Source organism: Bos mutus, chromosome 2, assembly GCF_027580195.1.
Source record: "Bos mutus isolate GX-2022 chromosome 2, NWIPB_WYAK_1.1, whole genome shotgun sequence".
In the NCBI taxonomy this organism is placed as follows: domain Eukaryota; kingdom Metazoa; phylum Chordata; class Mammalia; order Artiodactyla; family Bovidae; genus Bos; species Bos mutus.
Window position 1 is genome coordinate 110,057,038 of NC_091618.1, and position 21,601 is coordinate 110,078,638.

The 21,601-nt window shown below is 41.1% G+C and overlaps 1 protein-coding gene across 1 annotated transcript in view; it reads left to right on the forward strand.

Moving 5' to 3' along the window:
- The window catches only part of MYO3B (myosin IIIB), a 444,395-nt gene that overhangs the window by 307,143 nt on the left and 115,651 nt on the right, over nt 1-21,601 (forward strand). Inside the window, 1 exon segment of the mRNA XM_070360748.1 lies at nt 9,771-9,870. Within this exon segment, the coding sequence (XP_070216849.1) occupies nt 9,771-9,870 (100 nt within the window).

The following is a 21,601-nucleotide window of genomic DNA, read 5'->3' on the forward strand; positions in this document are numbered from 1 at the left end:
TCCTGCTTCTTTGGAATCTGCAACCCAGCCTAGGTTTCAAGAAAATGCACAACTGAAACCTCACCTCGGGGCAAGGAGGTTAGGGAGAGGGAAAAAAGAGAAGAGGGGGAGCCCCAGGAGCAGCAGTATTTCTTGAACTTGAGGAGGCTTGGAGGTGAGACAGGGAGACACTTCAGTTTCAAAAGAAGGCTGTCTAGATGTTACAGACCTACAGTCTAGATCCGTTCTCCCTAGCAGATGTCAGAAACAGGAGGTCTTCCTGTTGTAATCAACACACAGGTATGGTTTGTTTGGCCAGACCAACTTTTTTTTTTTTTTTTAACAGAAAACATTGAACCCAAATGTTTTCAAATTGGGTGTGCATCTTCTGGTTCTCCACAAACCTCATTTGTTGCCTGAGTGACCCCAAAGGCATTTTTACAACACCTGCTATGTTGTTTTCTTTTTTTTTTTCTCCTGATGATCAAATGCTCTTTCATTTTATTTCAATGTTTTTATGTTATGGCTTTGTGAGTAGCGCTGCTATGAACATTCAGTTCAGTTCAGTTGCTCAGTCATGTCCAACTCTTTGCGTCCCATGGACTGCAGCACGCCAGGCCTCCCTGTCCATCACCAACTCCCGGAGTTTACTCAAACTCATGTCCATTGAGTCGGTGATGCCATCCAACCATCTCATCCTCTGTCATCCCCTTCTCCTCCCACCTTCAATCTTTCCCAGCATCAGGGTCTTTTCAAATGAGTCAGTTCTTCACATCAGGTGGCCAAAGTATTGGAGTTTCAGCTTCAACATCAGACCTTCCAGTGAATACTCAGGACTAATCTCCTTTAGGATGGACTGGTTGGCTCTCCTTGCAGTCCAAGGGACTCTCAAGAGTCTTCTCCAACACCACAGTTCAAAAGCATCAATTCTTCGGCACTCAGGTTTCTTCACAGTCCAACTCTCACATCCATACATGACCACTGGAAAAACCATAGCCTTGACTAGACAGACCCTTGTTGGCAAAGTAATATCTCTGCTTTTTAATATGCTATCTAGGTTGGTCATAACTTTCCTTCCAAGAAGTATAAGCGTCTTTTAATTTCATGGCTGCAATCACCATCTTCAGTGATTTTGGAGCCCAAAAAAACAAAGTCTGACACTGTTTCCACTGTTTCCCCATCTATTTCCCATGAAGTGATAGGACCAGATACCATGATCCTAGTTTTCTGAATGTTGAGCTTTAAGCCAACTTTTTCAAAAACTTTAAAAGTTGAGGTATAATTGACCTACAACATTATATTTGTGTCAGGTGTACAACATTTCTGATTTAAGTTTATCTCTTCGACTCAAATCCTTGTCACTGCTCTTCTGACAAAGCTGCAGGACAGAGGAGCAGACTTCGTCTAATCTTTAATAAGAATATTCTGTACCTTTCTATTTGGCTTTTAAACTTCAAATAACTCTCAGAAATCAATATTTTGATGACTGAAGTGCAAGTGAATAAGAAGCAGGAATGAGTTTTCCCTTTAATTACATGATCAGAAATTCTATGGGTTTTTATTGGAAGCCTGGGCAGAGTAACTGGGGGCGTTTGCTAAGTGTCAGACAAAGGCGTCACTGCCTCCCCTCTCCCTGGCCGTGGACACAGCACCTTCATAAGGAGAGCCCAAACCAAATGGGGTTAATGGTCGTCCTCGCTTTGCTTGTGCTTCTTTCTCTCTGAATTGCTATTAAACTGCTATCTCTCATTTTCATACTGAGGATCTCAAAATAGATGCAGACAGCAACAACGTCAACCTCCTATGTGGACAAGACCATCTGTGCTTTGGTCAGGGCGTGGTAGCCCTTGGTGCTGCTGAATTGGGCCAGAGAACAAGATTAAAAATGATTTCTGTTGATTTTCCTTCTTAACAAGGAAATAGATATTTTTGTCCCTAAAGTGGGCTTCTCTTTTTTTTCTTTTCATATCATTTCTCACTTTTATATTGCTTCTCATGGTATTACAAGTGAGCTTGGGTCAAACAATGTTTAATATCTCCAGGAGGGGGAAGCCTGCCTGGTCCTCTAACCAGAGGAGTTGATCAATCAAGAGAAGGCAGGGAAGGGAGGAGAGGGGATCAGTTCGTGAAATTCTAAAAGGCTGCAGCTATTTTTCTTGATTTCTGCTTCCCACTTCTTTTAATATTGTTGTTTCATGGTTTGGTCATAATGTGTGTTTGCATGTGAGTGTATGTATATAATAATAAAAATGTAATAATGTTCCATATAAAATTTTCTTTTTATCCTTTTGGTGTTTATAGCAATAATAGTAACAACAGATGGTCTTATCTACCACCAATAGTGAAAAAAAAAATCACATTACTGCTACACAAGAGATAAATATGCCTAAGGAACCAAACAAATAATATAAAATCAGAGCATTCTCTTCACAGAATAGACAAAACAAAAACAATTGATTTCCATATGTCTTTTATTTTTTTTAATTTAAATTTATTTATTTTAATTGGAGGCTAATTACTTTACAATATTGTATTGGTTTTGCCATACATCAACATGAATCCTCCACGGGTGTACACGTGTTCCCAATCCTGAACCCCCCTCCCACCTTCCTCCCCATACCATCGCTCTGGATCATCCCAGTGCACCAGCCCCAAGCATCGTGTATCCTGCATCGAACCTGGACTGGCGATTCATTTCTCATATGATATTATACATGTTTCAATGCCATTCTCCCAAATCATCCCACCCTCTCCCTCTCCCACAGAGTCTAAAAGAGTATTCTATACATCTGTGTCTGTTTTTCTCTCTCACATACAGGGTTATCGTTACCATCTTTCTAAATTCCATATATATGTGTTAGTATACTGTATTGGTGTTTTTCTTTCTGGCTTACTTCACTCTGTATAATAGGCTCCACTTTCATCCACTTCATTAGAACTGATTCAAATGTATTCTTTTTAATGGCTGAGTAATACTCCATTGTGTAATATATACCACAGCTTTCTTATCCATTCATCTGCTGATGGACATCTAGGTTGCTTCCATGTCCTGGCTATTATAAACAGTGCTGCGATGAACATTGGGGTACACGTGTCTCTTTCAATTCTAGTTTCCTCAGTGTGTATGCCCAGCAGTGGGATTGCTGGGTCATAAGGCAGTTCTATTTCCAGTTTTTTAAGGAATCTCCACCCTGTTCTCCATAGTGGCTGTACTAGTTTGCATTACCATCAACAGTGTAAGAGGGTTCCCTTTTCTCCACACCCTCTCCAGCATTTATTGCTTGTAGACTTTTGGATCGCAGCCATTCTGACTGGTGTGAAATGGCGTGAAATGAACCTTTGTGGTTTTAATTTGCATTTCTCTGATAATGAGTGATGTTGAGCATCTTTTCATGTGTTTGTTAGCCATCTGTATGTCTTCTTTGGAGAAATGTCTATTTAGTTCTTTGGCCCATTTTTTGATTGGGTCATTTATTTTTCTGGAATTGAGCTGCAGGAGTTGCTTATATATTTTTGAGATTAGTTGTTTGTCAGTTGCTTCATTTGCTATTATTTTCTCCCATTCTGAAGGCTGTCTTTTCACCTTGCTTGTAGTTTCTTTTGTTGTGCAGAAGCTTTTAATTTTAATTAGGTCCCATTTGTTTATTTTTGCTTTTATTTCCAATATTCTGGGAGGTAGGTCATAGAGGATCCTGCTGTGATTTATGTTGGAGAGTGTTTTGCCTATGTTCTCCTCTAAGGGAGTTTTATAGTTTCTGGTCTTAGGTTTAGATCTTTAGTCCATTTTGAGTTTATTTTTGTGTATGGTGTTAGAAAGTGTTCTAGTTTCATTCTTTTACAAGTGATCGACCAATTTTCCCAGTACCACTTGTTAAAGAGATTGTCTTTTCTCCATTGTATATTCTTGCCTCCTTTGTCAAAGATAAGGTGTCCATAGGTGCGTGGGTTTATCTCTGGGCTTTCTATTTGTTCCATTGATCTATATTTCTGTCTTTGTGCCAGTACCATACTGTCTTGATGATTGTGGCTTTGTAGTAGAGCCTGAAGTCAGGCAGGTTGATTTCTCCAGTTCCATTCTTCTTCCTCAAGATTACTTTGGCTATTCGAGGTTTTTTGTATTTCCATACAAATTGTGAAATCATTTGTTCTAGTTCTGTGAGAAATACCATTGGTAGCTTGATAGGGATTGCATTGAATCTATAGATTGCTTTGGGTAGTATACTCATTTTCACTATATTGATTCTTCCGATCCATGAACATGGTATATTTCTCCATCTATTAGTGTCCTCTTTGATTTCTTTCATCAGTGTTCTATAGTTTTCTATAGACAGGTCTTTTGTTTCTTCAGGTAGATGTATTCCTAAGTATTTTATTCTTTTTATTGCAATGGTGAATGGAATTGTTTCCTTAATTTCTCTATTTTCTCATTATTAGTGTATAGGAATGCAAGGGATTTCTGTGTGTTGATTTTATATCCTGAAACTTTACTATATTCATTGATTAGCTCTAGTTATTTTCTGGTGAAGTCTTTAGGGTTTTCTATGTAGAGGATCATGTCATCTGCAAACAGTTTTTACTTCTTCTTTTCCAATTTGGATTCCTTTTATTTCTTTTTCTGCTCTGATTGCTGTGGCCAAAACTTCCAGAACTATGTTGAATAGTAGTGGTGAAATTGGGCACCCTTGTCTTGTTCCTGACTTTAGGGGAAATGCTTTCAATTTTTCACCATTGAGGATAATGTTTGCTGTGGGTTTGTCATATATAGCTTTTATTATGTTGAGGTATGTTCTTTCTATTCCTGCTTTCTGGAGAGTTTTTATCATAAATGGATGTTGAATTTTGTCAAAGGCTTTCTCTGCATCTATTGAGATAATCATATGGCTTTTATTTTTCAATTTGTTAATGTGGTGAATTACATTGATTGATTTGCGGATACTGAAGAATCCTTGCATCCCTGGGATAAAGCCCACTTGGTCACGGTGTATGATCTTTTTAATGTGTTGTTGGATTCTGATTGCTAGAATCTTGTTAAGGATTTTTGCATCTATGTTCATCAGTGATATTGGCCTGTAGTTTTCTTTTTTTTGTGGCATCTTTGTCAGGTTTTGGTATTAAGGTGATGGTGGCCTCATAGAATGAGTTTGGAAGTTTACCTTCCTCTGCAATTTTCTGGAAGAGTTTAAGTAGGATAGGTGTTAGCTCTTCTCTAAATTTTTGGTAGAAATCAGCTGTGAAGCCGTCTACCTGGCCTTTTGCTTGCTTGAAGATTTCTGATTACAGTTTCAATTTCCGTGCTTGTGGTGGGTCTGTTAAGATTTTCTATTTCTTCCTCGTTCAGTTTTGGAAAGTTGTACTTTTCCAAGAATTTGTCCATTTCTTCCACGTTGTCCATTTTATTGGCATATAATTGCTGATAGTAGTCTCTTATGATCCTTTGTATTTCTGTGTTTTCTGTTGTGATCTCTCCATTTTCATTTCTAATTTTATTGATTTGATTTTTCTCCCTTTGTTTCTTGATGAGTCTGGCTAATGGTTTGTCAATTTTATTTATCCTTTCAAAGAACCAGCTTTTGGCTTTGTTGATTTTTGCTATGGTCTCTTTTGTTTCTTTTGCATTTATTTCTGCTCTAATTTTTAAGATTTCTTTCCTTCTACTAACCCTGGGGTTCTTCATTTCTTCCTTTTCTAGTTGCTTTAGGTGTAGAATTAGGTTACTTATTTGACTTTTTTCTTGTTTCTTGAGGTATGCCTGTATTGCTATGAACTTTCCCCTTAGCGCTGCTTTTACAGTGTCCCACAGGTTTTGGGTTGTTGTGTTTTCATTTTCATTCGTTTCTATGCATATTTTTATTTCTTTTTTGATTTCTTCTGTGATTTGTTGGTTATTCAGCAGTGTGTTGTTCAGCCTCCATATGTTGGAATTTTTAATAGTTTTTCTCCTGTAATTGAGATCTAATCTTACTGCATTATGGTCAGAAAAGATGCTTGGAATGATTTCAGTTTTTTTTGAATTTACCAAGGCTAGATTTATGGCCCAGGATGTGATCTATCCTGGAGAAGGTTCCATGTGCGCTTGAGAAAAAGGTGAAATTCATTGTTTTGGCGTGAAATGTCCTATAGATATCAATTAGGTCTAACTGGTCTATTGTATCATTTAAAGTTTGTGTTTATTCGTTAATTTTCTGTTTAGTTGATCTATCCATAGGTGTGAGTGGGGTATTAAAGTCTCCCACTGTTATTGTGTTATTGTTAATTTCCCCTTTCATACTTGTTAGCATTTGTCTTACATATTGCAGTGATCCTATGTTGGGTACATATATATTTATAATTGTTATATCTTCTTGGATTGATCCTTTGATCATTATGTAGTGTCCTTCTTTGTCTCTTTTCACAGTCTTTGTTTTATAGTCTATTTTATCTGATATGAGTATTGCTACTCCTGCTTTCTTTTGGTCCCTATTTGCATGCAATATCTTTTTCCACCTCTTCACTTTCAGTGTGTATGTGTCCCTTGTTTTAAGGTGGGTCTCTTGTAGACAACATATATAGGGGTCTTGTTTTTGTATCCATTCAGCCAGTCTTTGTCTTTTGGTTGGGGCATTCGACCCATTTACATTTAAGGTAATTATTGATAAGTATGATCCCGTTGCCATTGACTTTATTGTTTTGGGTCCAGGTTTATACACTTTTTGTGTTTCCTGTCTAGAGAATATCCTTTAGCATTTGTTGGAGAGCTGGTTTGGTGGTGCTGAATTCTCTCAGCTTTTGCTTGTCTGAAAAGCTTTTGATTTCTCCTTCATATTTGAATGAGATCCTTGCTTGGTACAGTAATCTGGGCTGTAGGTTATTTTCTTTCATCACTTTAAGTATGTCTTGCCATTCCCTCCTGGTCTGAAGAGTTTCTATTGAAAGATCAGCTGCTATCCTTATGGGAATCCCCTTGTGTGTTATTTGTTGTTTTTCCCTTGCTGCTTTTAATATTTGTTCTTTGTGTTTGATCTTTGTTAATTTGATTAATATGTGTCTTGGGGTGTTTTGCCTTGGATTTATCCTGTTTGGGACTCTGGGTTTCTTGGACTTGGGTGATTATTTCCTTCCCCATTTTAGGGAAGTTTTCAACTATTATCTCCTCAAATATTTTCTCATGGTCTTTCTTTTTGTCTTCTTCTTCTGGGACTCCTATGATTCGAATGTTCAGGCGTTTAACATTGTCCTGGAGGTCTCTGAGATTGTCCTCATTTCTTTTAATTCATTTTTCTTTTTTCCCCTCTGAATCATTTATTTCTATCATTCTATCTTCTACTTCACTAATCCTATCTTCTGCCTCTGTTATTCTACTATTTGTTGCCTCCAGAGTGTTTTTGATCTCATTTATTGCATTATTCATTATATATTGACTCTTTTTTATTTCTTCTAGGTCCTTGTTAAACCTTTCTTGCATCTTCTCAATCCTTGTCTCCAGGCTATTTATCTGTGATTCCATTTTTATTTCAAGATTTTGGATCATTTTCACTATCATTATTTGGAATTCTTTATCAGGTAGATTCCCTATCTCTTCCTCTTTTGTTTGGTTTGCTGGGCATTTATCCTGTTCCTTTACCTGCTGGGTATTCCTCTGTCTCTTCATCTTGTTTATATTGCTGTGTTTGGGGTGGCCTTTCTATATTCTGGCGGTTTGTGGAGTTCTCTTTATTGTGGAGTTTCCTTGCTGTGGGTGGGGTTATATCGGTGGCTTGTTAAGGTTTCTTGGTTAGGGAAGCTTGTGTCGGTGTTCTGGTGGGTGGAGCTGGATTTCTTCTCTCTGGAGTGCAATGATGTGTCCAGTAATGAGTTATGAGATGTCAATGGTTTTGGAGTAACTTTGGACAGCCTGTATATTGAAGCTCAGGGCTGTGTTCCTGTGTTGCTGGAGAATTTGCGTGGTATGTCTTGCTCTGGAACTTGTTGGCCCTTGGGTGGTGCTTGGTTTCAGTGTAGGTATGGAGGCATTTGATGACCTCCTATCGATTAATGTTCCATGGAGTCAGGAGTTCTCTGATGTTCTTAGGATTTGGACTTAAGCCTCCTGCTTCTGGTATTCAGTCTTATTTTTACAGTAGTCTCAAGACTTCTCCTTCTATACAGCACCATTGATAAAACATCTCTTTTCGAAGACAATGGGCTGCTTTTCTGGGTGCCTGATGTCCTCTGCTGGCATTCAGAAGTTGTTTTGTGGAATTTACTCAGCGTTTAAATGTTCTGTTGATGAATTTGTGGGGGAGAAAGTGGTCTCCCCATCCTATTCCTCTGCCATCTTAGGACCGCCTCCCCCATATTTCTTTTAATGCACTCCATTTTTATCATGTTATATTTTCCATCATTATAACAGAAACCTTCACTATTTTATGCACCTTCCACACTATGTCACAATTGAAAAATGTGTAGATTATCTTCATTGGTTGTATTTTGGTTTGGCTCTTTCTAGATGATCTAAAATAAGGAGAGTAAATAGGTACAGAGTCTCCTTCTGACCCTAATGGATTGGTGGTAATGATGTGTAACTATGGTTCTCAACCCTGGCCACACCTTAAAATTATCTAGGGAGCTTTTTAAAAATGATGCCAACCCCACACCAGACCAGTATCAGAATCTCTGGGAGTTGGGTTCAGGCATATTTAAAATCTTACTGGGTGATTCTAATGTACAGTCAAGATTAAGAATTGTTGATCTGGAGCAGTGTCTTCCAGACCTCAACATCAATCCTGATTACCTCAAGAGCTTGTTAAAAACACAGATTGCCAGCCTCCACCCCCAGACTTTCTGATTCATTTAGGTCAGGGTGAGGCCCAAGAATTTTATTTTCTAACAAGTTTTTAGGTGATGTTGACATTTTCTGTGATGTGTTTTTGATTAGCTATGATAATGTGGGGCCAACACCTTGAGAACCACTGACATGAAACATTGTGTTAGAAAGGAACTTGAAGCTGAATGAAAGTTCAAGAGAAGAAGGCAATGGTTAGTTAGTCACAGCTGCCCTGGTCATAAAAGGAGGAATTGTACTTGTCACTCTCACTCTTGAGAAGCTCTTCAGTGAGCTGTCTTCAATCACAGTACAGAACTGAGTTCCTCCTGAAATGAATCACTAGTTGTAGTAATCCTACCCACATTGTCTCAGACGGTAGAGAATCTGCCTGCAGCGCAGGAGACTTGGGTTTAGTCCCTGGGTTGGGAAGATCCCCTGGAGAAGGGAATGGATACCCACTCCAGTATTCTTGCCTGGAGAATCCCATGGACAGAGGAGCCTGGCAGGCTACAGTCCATAGCGTTGCAAAGGATCAGACATGGCTGAGTGACTAACACTTTCACTTGCTTACACACATTGTGAAGGTATTTCTTGACCACCATCCTCACCCACAGGCAGCTCTGCCCAGCCCAGCCAGGACTGGAAGCTGGACTCCTAAGACTGTCCAGCACCACACCACTCCAGCTCATGTGTTCTGCTCACCAACTTCCTCACCTTGGGGCCTCCAACCTGTCTACTCTTTATATCTATTGTCATAGACAGGTGGCTTGTTTCCTACAAGATGAGTTATTTTATCCAGTTTGTCAGCTGGGACTGAGGACAAAGCAAGGCCTGTCATCATGGAAGAAGTCACTTTTGATGATGTGTCCTAGACAAAGGTTACAGAAAGTCAGGGAGTAGCATGACAGGCAGCAAGGTGCTGCAGAGAGAATAGATGGCTACTGAAATCAAACCCTGCCTACCTCTGAATTTATCCTCAGTCTCTAAGCACTTGTTTGTTTTCTCTTAGTTCTGAGGGGCTCTGGCAATCATAAAAGCAGCCCACAAGCAGAATCCAGCAATGGCCATGCAGAGGCTTCAAGCACCTCTCCTGTCACTGAGAAAAATTGGTGAGTCTTATCTGTAAGATTTTATTCCAACAGACAATGAAGCAAAAGTATTTCTTACTCTGTGTTATTTTGGTGAGTTGGAGAGAGTGGAGCCAAAAAGTGTTGCCCACCAGATTCCCCCATGTCAGAAGTTCATTAGTCTGTGGGCAAAAGTCTTTGATCTACAGGGCAATCTGGTTACAACCTTCTTGTGGGTTCTCCTCGTAGTGAAACCTGTATTTGGCCTCAGTAAGTTAAAACAGTGGTTCTCAACTGGGGGCACTTTTGCCCCCTCCCGCTCTCCTTCTGAGGACATGTGTGGTTGTCACAACTCTTCACAGGGGGTTTGTGTGAAGGATGTCTAGTGGATCGAGGCCAGGGATGCTGCTGCCCAGTCTACAGTGCGCAAGACAGCTCCCACCCACCAAAGAACTGACTAGCCTAAAAGGACAAAAAACTGTGGGCTTAAGCTAATGCAAAAAGGGTATATCATTTTCATTAAAAGTTTACTCCAGGATTTTGAGGAAGTAAGCAGGCCATTAGAAAATTCATTGCATCTTTTTGGAAAAAGAGGTGGTCTTAATTTGTAACTTCTAAAAATAATTCTTAATTTTTTGAGACATCTTATTTGAAACTTGACAAATTAAATCCTCAGTACTTCTCTAGCAGTCTCAAATTGCTTGAGCTGCTTTTAAAGTAATTTGTGGTTGTCTCTCAGTAACCACAGGGAATGGTTCCAGGAGCCCCCACAGATACCAAACTTTGCTGTTGCTCAAGTCCTTTACATATAGAATGTTGTGGTACAGTTTGCCCTCCACATCCATGGGTTTCACAACCACAAATTCAACCAACCTTGGATTTGCACAAAACCCATAGAAATGGAGGGCAGATTGTACTTAATAGTCAGAATAGCTCATATAAGGGTACTTGATGAAATATTGTAGGCCTAGTATCTCATATTAGAGATGCTCTCATATTTTGAACAAAGTTCAAAATTTCTTTCAGCAGAAAGACCAGTGAACTTGGCAGGTGGAAGACTTAGGTTCTGATCCTAAAGCTAGCATTTTCCAGCCCTGTGATCTTGGGCAAGTCAATGAATATAGTCTGGGAAATGGCTCCAGCCCCAGCCTGACTCCCATCAACCTCCACTGATGACCAGCTTTACTCAGAATATCAGGGCTGTGCTGTGAGCAATGCCCATTTCCCTTCCCTCTACCTTAGAACTGCTCCTTCTATTCAGCTGTCCATTCTTCCTTTGCTCACCCAGGTGAGCTCTCCCTGGCTCACCTCTGTGATGTTCCTGCTCTCCAGGTCCTGCCACCATCCGGCAGACAAGCCTTGGCTTTCACATCTTTCTCCCTCTGCTGCCTCTTCCCCATTTGCTGATTCCTCTTCCATCTAACAAAAGTCTTCCCTGGGCCCTGTCCCTCCCTCTTCTTACTTTTATACCTCAGACTTCCTCAGACTGACTTCCAGCTTGGTTGCCTCATTCCCTCACCAACCCCTGCCTCTCTAAACCCGAAATCATCTGTGCCCTCACCACATCCCTCAAACAGTCTTGGGAAGCTTAGCTCCCAGCTAAGAGAGCCTTGTATTCATCAGTTTGTGCAACACTTGGTGCCATGGACCATGGTTTCTATGAATTGTGCTCGTCCATGGTTTCGGCAGCACCATGGTCTTCAGCTTCTTTCTCCCAGATGTCCTCTGTCTTTATCCTGCTCCTCTTCCACACACCTTGAAATACAGGCAGTTCTCCAAGTCCTTGACTCTCTTCTTTCTTCACTTCTCCCTGGGTGATAGCCTCTCTCACTAGTGTATTCTGGTACCAACTCTCAGCTGAGACAGCATGATTCTCAGGTCTCTGTTCTGAGCTCCACCCTACTACACCCACCTCCTGCTGCCCGTAGATTTCCTGATCTATACACCAGAGCCTCAACAGAAAAGCCCACCAAAGGACCTCCACCAGCTCACCAGACCTCACCACTTCCATGAGTGCTACACACATTCTCCTGTGACCTGGTCTTCAAACCTGGTGCTCATTTTTGATCCCTACATCTCACTTAACCCCACCTCCAATCACTTGTTTAGCATCCTCTCCTAGCCCAGACCTACCATTATCTGTTTCTCTCCACTCTCTCCTCTGTATATATCAGCTTTCATTTCTAACACCTTATCAATTGTCTTAAAGCATATTCTGACTTCTCAAAGAACTTTAGTGGCTTCCTATTTCAGACCAAAAGAGGTTCAGACTCCTCAGTCTGCTTTTGCAAGCCTCTCTCTATCTCACTCCAGTTTGTCCTCTAGACTCAGCTCCTGTGTGACCCTTTATGCACCCTCTGGCTTCCTGGAGTCAGACTTCATATTGTTCCTACAAGTGCATCTCCTTCTGTTCTGTCTGCCCTCTCCTTTCAGTTCAGCTCTTACCTATTTCATCAAGATACAACATCATATCTCTCTTCTCTACAGAGTCCTTAATTCTCCTTAACACTCCTTGAACCATCATGGTCCATTTATGACTGTACTACTCAAAGGGCTGGTTCATAAGAAAATGAGGTTGTGTCCTAATGTACATCAAGCTACTGTTTCTTCAAGGAAGTCTTGCTCCCCCTCCCCCATGTATAGTCTCAGCCAAACGAAACAAGATACTTGGTAACTAATTGAACTGATTTGTATTCTGACACAAACTCTTTATGACATTGTGAGTGATAACATTGACAGACTGGGTCCTCGGACCACTTTGGTATATTACTCTCTGTGGCTCCCCATGTTTTGTCTGGTGTTGTGGTTGACCATGTGCCAGCAGTTCAGCTTCTCAAGAGCAAGGGCCAAATTTTCCTTCTTGTTTCTAGTACATGCAATGGGTCTCAATAAATTTGTCAGGCTGACTTCCAAGACCACTCCTCAGAACTCATATTTTTATGAAAGGAATGTTCTCCCTCAATCTTTAAGTGGTGGTGGCAACAACAGGATTCAGAATAATTCATCAGATAGTGTTTCAGGTCATCCGTGCCCTAGGGAAGGTGGGAGCCCATCTTTCTCTCTGTATTTGATGTTTACCTCAATGCCCTGTGGATCAACCCAGGGATTGAAAGGAAAGAAGTCTTAAGGCAGTCAGGCGGGGCATAATGAGGAGAGAGCTGGGTCATGCCAGTGGTGACTCTCCCAGCAGCAAGTAACAAAACTCAGCAGATTCAAGGACCCCTCAGGGTAACAGGTCTGAAATCAGAAGTTCCAGTGCTGGGCTGGCCACTCAGATATGTGGACACAGACTCCTTCCATTACTTTGCCGCTCTATCCCAGCACATCAGAACTTAGAAGCACAAGTTAGCTGAAGCAGCATGCTAAGGATCCCTTGTTCACATGGCATTGTCCAAAGAAGGAAGGAAGAGATTGATGGAGAAGGCCTATCGTCAGGAGTCTCTCCCTGTTGGTCATGAGGGAGACCTTTCCTAGAAGTCCCCAGGACACTCTTCTCACATCTTATCAGATGAAATTTGCAGAGGTGGCTCTGCAGGGGAGAGGAGTCCAGCGAGGGAAGCTGGAAAGGTGAGCATTTTCAGCTTCTGCAGAAGAAAGTAAGCAAAGAATAAAGGGGTTAGAGAAGCAACCCATAAACTGTTCTAGAAGAATCCTAAAGAGGTAGCGACAGAACAGATACATACAGGGAATGATGGAGGGAAGGCAAAATCAGAAGGAAGGGTTTATAAGGAAGACCCAGACATAACAAGAAACACTGTGAGACTAGAATGACAAGGACATGTTGAGGACATTGTTCTGACTCACCCAACATTTATGGCAGTGGCAAGTCTTCCTCACAGTTATCTCACAGAATGCACACACCAGTCTTTTGCATGATGTTCTCTATGAGTCAGATGAATACAGGGATGGCTACTCAATCAGCTCTCAAATGCTGGACTGGAGGCCACTACTGGGTTGGAGGCATCAGATTTACCTGCTCCTGCCCCAGTCGGCTAGCATGGGGTTCCCTCACTGTCACAGAGAATAAATGGCAGGTCTAGGGTTTGAGTCTGGATTTTCTGTCTCTAACAATAATAGTAACAACTAATATTTGATATTCATTAACAACTTCCTCAGAGAAGGCAATGGCACCCCACTCCAGTACTCTTGCCTGGAAAATCCCATGGACAGAGGAGCCTGGTAGGCTGCAGTCCATGGGGTCTCTAGGAGTCGGACACGACTAAGCGACTTCACTTTCATTTTTCACTTTCATGCATTGGAGAAAGAAATGGCAACCCCTCCAGTGTTCTTGCCTGGAGAATCCCGGGGATGGGGGAGCCTGGTGGGTTGCCGTCTATGGGGTCACACAGAGTCGGACACGACTGAAGTGACTTAGCAGCAACAACTTCCTAGGCACTGTGTTAAGGATTTCGCATGAATGATTCTTTTTAATCCTCATATTAATCCTGTGGGAGAGGCGCATATTATAGAAATTCTGACATTTAGAGAGTACAAGGGACTTGCTGTTGATGTTACCTTGTCAGCAAAGTGACAGAGTCAAGATTTGAACTCAGCTCTAACTCCAGAGCCCATGTTTTTAGCCAGTACATTCTGCTGCCTCTCCCAGCTCCAAATGCCTAGCCCAGGGTTTTTTGTATTTTTTTTTTTAATTCTATATTCTCTATTTGTCATTGCAACAAATCTTGAATCACAACCAGCTAAGGAGTAAATTCTGATGGGCAACAAACTCTCAGCCTGTGATTGGTGGAGAAAATTCCAGGTCTCAACCTTGGGAGAAAGCTTCTGGCCTCATGGGAAAGGTGTTCCCATGGGTACGTGGTGGGGCGGGGCTCACTTGGCTGGGGAGAAAGAAACCTCATGTTGCAAGTCCAAGTCAGTAGTTGGCCCGGTGCTCCTCTGTTCCACTTCCTGTGTAAGCCTGTAACTGTGTACAGTGAATGACAGAATGGAAGTAGTCTTTTATGCCATGGGGCTTTGTTCCCATGATGGTAATCCTCCATTTTAATGCTGATAAGTACAATAGCGAGGATTATGCCCCTTAATTTAATTTGGCCTGCGTATGGCAAAGCTCTCACAAGGCTTTTATTTGACATTCTTTAGCACAGCTAGCCTGTTGTTGTGTAAAAAGAAGCCCCTATGAGGGAGGCAGCAGATTGACCATGCTGGTGCAGATGTTTTTACCCAGCAGCTTGTAACACACCCCCAGAGAAGCTGCTTCGTTGTTGGCCACTTCAGGCTCAAGAGAGACTGAAACTTCATGACTCAGACAGCCCAAGGGGAGCTGGCACTTTGCAAGAGGGGAAAATGGACTCATATTTCTCCCGTTTGTCATCCTTACGGCCCGGGGCTTGAAGCCAATTGGGCTGACCTCAGAATTGATGAGCCAGAGCAACAGCCTTCCCATCAGGGCTGACTGTGGGCCAGATTTTCCTGTGGGCTGTGAAGTACAGATTGCCACATATCTTGACAGACTGTGTGGGGGGTCCTTGTAGAAATATGTGGCAGTGCTAAGAAGATTCAACAAAACAAAACTTTTCTTTCCATGTCAGTATCTGGAGGAGGTCCCCTTTCCCACCTTTCCTCTCCCACCCTTCAATTCCCATGCTAATTTTCCTTCCACTTTCATTTCACTCACGCAGGGGGCTAGTGCACATTTCCTGCCCCTGTGGCCAAGTTATTGCACTAACATATTAAGAGACACCCCCACCTCCCCATGACACCAGGGGAGAAATATCAGCAGGTGTGAGAGGAGCTAGGGGTGGTGGCCTTCTTTTATGACATGCTTATGATGCTATGGGTTACCTTCTTCCAGTAGAAAATCAAGTGACAGACCTGGGATTGAATCTTAGTTTAGCTACAGTAGGTCCCCTGCATACAAACGAGTTCCATTCTGAGAGCACATTCATAAGTCAAATTTGTTCATTAAGTCAAACACGGTTTGACAGGGAGGGCTTCCCTGGTGGGTCAGCGATAAAGAATCTGCGTACCAGAGCAGGGGATACAGGTTTGATCCCTGGGATGGAAAGATCCCCTGGAGTAGGAAATGGCAAACCACTTCAGTATTCTTACCAGGAAAATTCCAAGGACAGAGGAGCCTGGCGAGCTGCAATCCGTGGGGTCACAAAGAATTGGACACAACTGAGCATACACACACATGCCCCACTGACACAATCGAGTAGATAGGTCTGTCCTGTAATAAGTTTATAATACTTTTCATGCACTCTGATCAAGTGGGACTTATCCCAGGGATGCAAGGATTCTTCAATATACACAGTCAATCAATATGATAAACCACATTCAGTTCAGTTCAGTTCAGTTCAGTTGCTCAGTTGTGTCCGACTCTCTGTGACCCCATGGACTGCAGCACACCAGGCCTCCCTGTCCATCACCAACTCCCATAGTTTACTCAAACTCATGTCCATTGAGTTGGTGATACCATCCAACTATCTCATCCTCTGTTGTCCCCTTCCCCTATACCACATTAACAAATTGAAAAGTAAAAACCACATGATTATCTCAACAGATTCAGAAAAAGCTTTTGACAAAATCCAACACCCATTTATGAACAACAACAACGACAAAAAAAACGCTCCAGAAACTGGGCTTAGAGGGAGACCAGTCCTGGGTGTTCACTGGAAGGACTGATGTTGAAGCTGAAACTCCAATACTTTGGGCACCTGATGCAGAGAGCTGACTCATTTGAAAAAACCCTGATGCTGGAAAAGATTGAGGGCAGGAGGAGAAGGGGACGACAGAGGATGAGATGGTTGGATGGCATCACCGACTCAATGGACATGAGTTTGAGTGAACTTCGGGAGTTGGTGATGGACAGGGAGGCCTGGCGTGCTGCGGTTCATGGGGTCGAAAAGAGTCAGACACGACTGAGCAACTGAACTGACTGACTGACTACCTCAACATAATAGGGATCGTATATGGCAAACCTATAGCTAACATCATACTCAATGGTGAAAAGCTGAAAGCATTTTCTCTAAGATCAGGAACTAGACAAGGATGTCCACTCTTGCCACTTTTATTCAACATAGTTTTAGACATGTTAGACTCAAGAGAAGGCAATGGCACCCCACTGCAGTACTCCTGCCTGGAAAATCCCATGGACAGAGGAGCCTGGTAGGCTGCAATCCATGGGGTCACTGAGGGTCGGACATGACTGAGCGACTTCACTTTTACTTTTTACTGTCATGCATTGGAGAAGGAAATGGCAACCCACTCCAGTGTTCTTGCCTGGAGAATCCCAGGGACGGGGGAGCCTGGTGGGCTGCCGTCTATGGGGTCACACAGAGTCGGACATGACTGAAGTGACTTAGCAGCAGCAGCAGACTCAACATAGTTTTAGAAATCTTAGTCACAGCTATTAGAGTAGAAAAAGAAATAAAAGAATCCAAATTGGAAAACAAGTAAAACTGTTATTGTTTGCAGAGGACATGATACTATACATATAATGATGCTACCAGAAAACTACTAGAGCTCTTCTATATATTTGGTAAAAAATGTAGGATACAAAATTGATACACAGAAATCTCTTGTATTTCTATACACTAACAATGAAAGATCAGAAAGAGAGGTTAAGGAAACAATCCCATTTAACATCACATTAAAAAGAATAAAATACCTGTGAATAAACTTACCTAAGGAAATGGCAAGCCACTCCAGTGTTCTTGCCTGGAGAATCCCAGGGACGGGGGAGCCTGGTGGGCTGCCGTCTCTGGGGTCGCACAGAGTCAGACACGACTGAAGCGACTTAGCAGCAGCAGTAGCAGCAAGGAGGCAAAGGACCTGTACTCAGAAAACTATGATACTGATGACAGAAATCAAAGATAAAACAAGCAGATGGAGAGACTTGCCATGTTCTTGGACAGAAGGAATCAACATTGTCAAAATGACTATACCATCTAAAACAATCTACAATTCAGTGTAATACCTATCAAATTACCAATGGCATTTTTCATAGAACTAGAACAAAAATTTTTACAACTTGTATGGAAAAACGAAAGACTCCAAATAATCAAAGCAATCTTGATTACTACAAAGCTACAGTAATCGAGACAGTATGGTACTGGCACAAAAACAGAAATACAGATCAACAGAACAGGATAGAGAGCCCAGAGATAAACCCACATAGCTATGGCCACCTAGTGCACAACAGAGGGGACAAAACAAAACAAAACACAATCTTTTCAAGAAGTGATGCTGGGAAAACTGAACAGCTACATGTAAAAGAATGGAATTAGAATACTCCCCAACATCATACACAAAAATAAACTCAAAATGGATTAAAGTCCTAAATCTAAGGCTGGATACTATGACAAAACTCTTACAGGAAAATCTAAACAGAACTCTTATGGACATAAATTGAAGCAAGATACTTTTCAATCCACTGCCTAGAGTAATGAAAATAAAAACAAAAATAAACAAATGGGACCTAATTAAACTTAAAAGCTTTTGTACAGCTAAAGAAACCATAATAAAACAAGACAACCCTTGGAATGGGAGAAAATATTTGCAAACAAAGCAACTGACAAGGGATTAATCTCCAAAATATACAAATGGTTCATGCAGCTCAATATCAAAAAAACAAACAATCCGATCAAAAAATGGGCCAAAGATCTCAATAGACATTTCTCCAAAGAAGATAGACAAATGGCCAAAAACATAGAAAAAGATGCTCAACATCACTAAGTATTAGAGAAATTAAAATCAAAACTACAAGATATGACCTCACACCAGTCAGAATGGCCATAATCAAAAAAATCTACAAGCAGTAAGTTCTGGAGAGGGTGTGGCAAAAAGGAAACCCGCCTACACTGTTGGTGGACATATAAATTGGTATAGCCAGTATGGAGAACAGTATAGAGGTTCCTTTAAAAACTAAAAAGAGCTACCATATGATCCAGCAACTCTACTCCTGGACATGTATCTAGAGAAAACCATAATTCAAAAGGATGCATTCAGCCTGATATTCACTGCAGCACTATTTATAATAGCCAGGCCATGGAAGCAACCTAAATGTCCATCAACACAGAAATGGATAAAGAAAATGTGGTACATATATACAATGAAATATTACTCAGCCAAAAAGGAATTAAATAAGACATGGATGGACCTAGAGATTGTCATACAGAAGTAAGTTAAAAAGAGAAAGACAAATAATTGTATAATATCACTTATATATGGAATCTAGAAAAATGGTATAGATGACCTTATTTGTAAAGCATAAACAGAGTCACAGATGTAGAAAACAAACATCATTAGCAAGGGGGAAGAGAGTGGGATAAATTGGGATTGACATACATACACTACTGTATATAAAATATGTAACTGATGAGACGGAGAAGGCAATGGCACCCCACTCCAGTACTCCTGCCTCGTCCCATGGACGGAGGAGCCTGGAAGGCTGCAGTCCATGGGGTCTCTAGGAGTCGGACATGACTGAGCGACTTCACTTTCACTTTTCACTTTCATGCATTGGAGAAGGAAATGGCAACCCACTCCAGTGTTCTTGCCTGGAGAGTCCCAGGGACGGGGGAGCCTGGTGGGCTGCCGTCTATGGGGTCACACAGAGTCGGACACGACTGAAGTGACTTAGCAGCAGCAGCAGCAACTGATGAGAACCTACTATATATCACAGGGAACTCTACTCAATGCTCTTTGGTGACCTAGATGGGAAGGGAATCTAAGAAAAAGTGGATATATGTGTATGTATAACTAAATCACTTTGCTGTACAGCAGAAACTAACACAACATTGTAAAGCAACTATACTCCAATATCAATTAATAAAAAATTAAAAATAAGTTATCTGAGATTAGATCTATACAAGATTAGATGTAATCTATACAAAGGCATTAGCACAGTTCTAGACATAATAAATGCCTGATAAAAGATGATGGCAAGCTATTGTTGATCATGGTGATAGAAGTAGTAGCAATAATAGTAGTAATAGTAGTATGTAAAAGTTTCCTGCAAAGCTACCATTATATGAAAAGTTAAGACCTCTGGTTTAGCTCTAGCGCTGTGATCTAAAATAAGCACTGAGGATTCCAGTACTTTAGAACAATGCTCACTCTCAGCTTGACACTGAGAGCCAAATTTTCTTTTCTGTGTTCCTGGTTCTTACCTCAGGAATAAATCTGAGGTTGATTTTGGGCCCGAGACTCACCCTTGTCAATATAGCTAGGTTTCATTGGCAACACCCTCAAATGATAACTTTCAGAGTTTCCGTGATTGTTAGCGCCTTCTTAGAGTTTCTAGATGTTTAAAATAGTAATTGATCACGTGTATTTTCAAAACCTTTTTGAAGCCAGAAACCTTATCACAGGCTGCAAGGATCTTCAACAAAAAGTCTGTTTTGAATTATATTTTTCCTTGTGGATTTGCTTATGGCTGTACATAAATATTTATCGGAACTGTTTCAGCAAACCTTAAATCATCAGTGATCCTTATGCAAAGAACTCTTTTAGAAGGACTGTGGATGTCCAGGATGTCAGTAATCAGAGTTCTGTTTATAGGATCAGATTCTCAGGGCCAAAAACCTTTTAAAATATTTGGAATTGTTTGATGGTTTTCAAAATCTTTTGTTTTCCTATTTCTGTGTAGTTTTTCATGCTGTTGCTTCTGAATAGAATTCCCTTGCCAGTTCTTTCTTTACCTGTTGGTATTTAACCATCCTTCAAGGTCTCACCCATGAGGCGTCTCATGGTGCAGTGCTTTGAAGCAGACTAGAGCCAGGAGAAAAGTAGCCTAGGTGGCAGAATAGAGTGGGCCCTGGCCCAGAGGCAGGATGTACGGGGGGTGTTGGGGCGGGTATGGCTCTGGGGAGAGATGTCCAGTGGGATAAGGACTGAGTGTGGGTAGGAGTGCTGTGATGCAGGGAGAACGATGATACAGAATCAGGCAGATGGGAACTGGATATGGGAGACCTTAAAAGCTGCATGATATTATGGACATTATTCTATAAGCTAAAAGATGCACACCCACAGTCATTGGATAGAATATGGTCTGCAGACATATTTTCTTTAACCTGAACAATATCTTTGAAATTCTCAATGTTTCTAATATATAAAAATAGAAATATTTCATATCACAACTCAGAATTCTGATAGCTCCTGAAAGCTGGAGTATCTAGCAGCAACCACTTAGAACTGACTAGAGGCTATGTTCCATTGAGAGTAACTCACAGTCCTGCTTAGTTCATGGCCTGGCCCCACCAGCATCTGAGTCTGACTCCTGCCCATGTGTATTAGGGGCTCTGTGAAGGTAGAGGAAACAACTTAGGCTACAGATTCTGGAGACGGATTGTTTTCTCTTCTCACCTGGGTCTGTGTCCAAGTAGTTCAGTGACAAGTTACACACTTGTCACTTGGGCAAGTTAAACAAATTTCTGATAATGGTACCTATCTCATATGGCTATTGTGAGAATGAGCCATAGGAAATTTTTAAAAGACTACCTAGAATGTAGTAAGTACACAGAAATGTTAGCCATTATTACTATATTCTACATGAGATAATAAACTCCAGCACTGAAACTGTCATTTATTTCTGTACGACTCACTGAATCTAGAATCTAAAATCTTCAGCTATTATACGCATAAAATAAAATGAATGGATGAATGGACGAATGAATATACGCTCCTTGAATTTTTATTTCTGTTAGATCTAAAGCTAACTTTCATTACTTTTACTTAAGAAATGTTTCCTATTTATCTTGAGTTTAGCTTGAACACAATAATTAATTTTTGATAAGGTAGGAAGCTGACT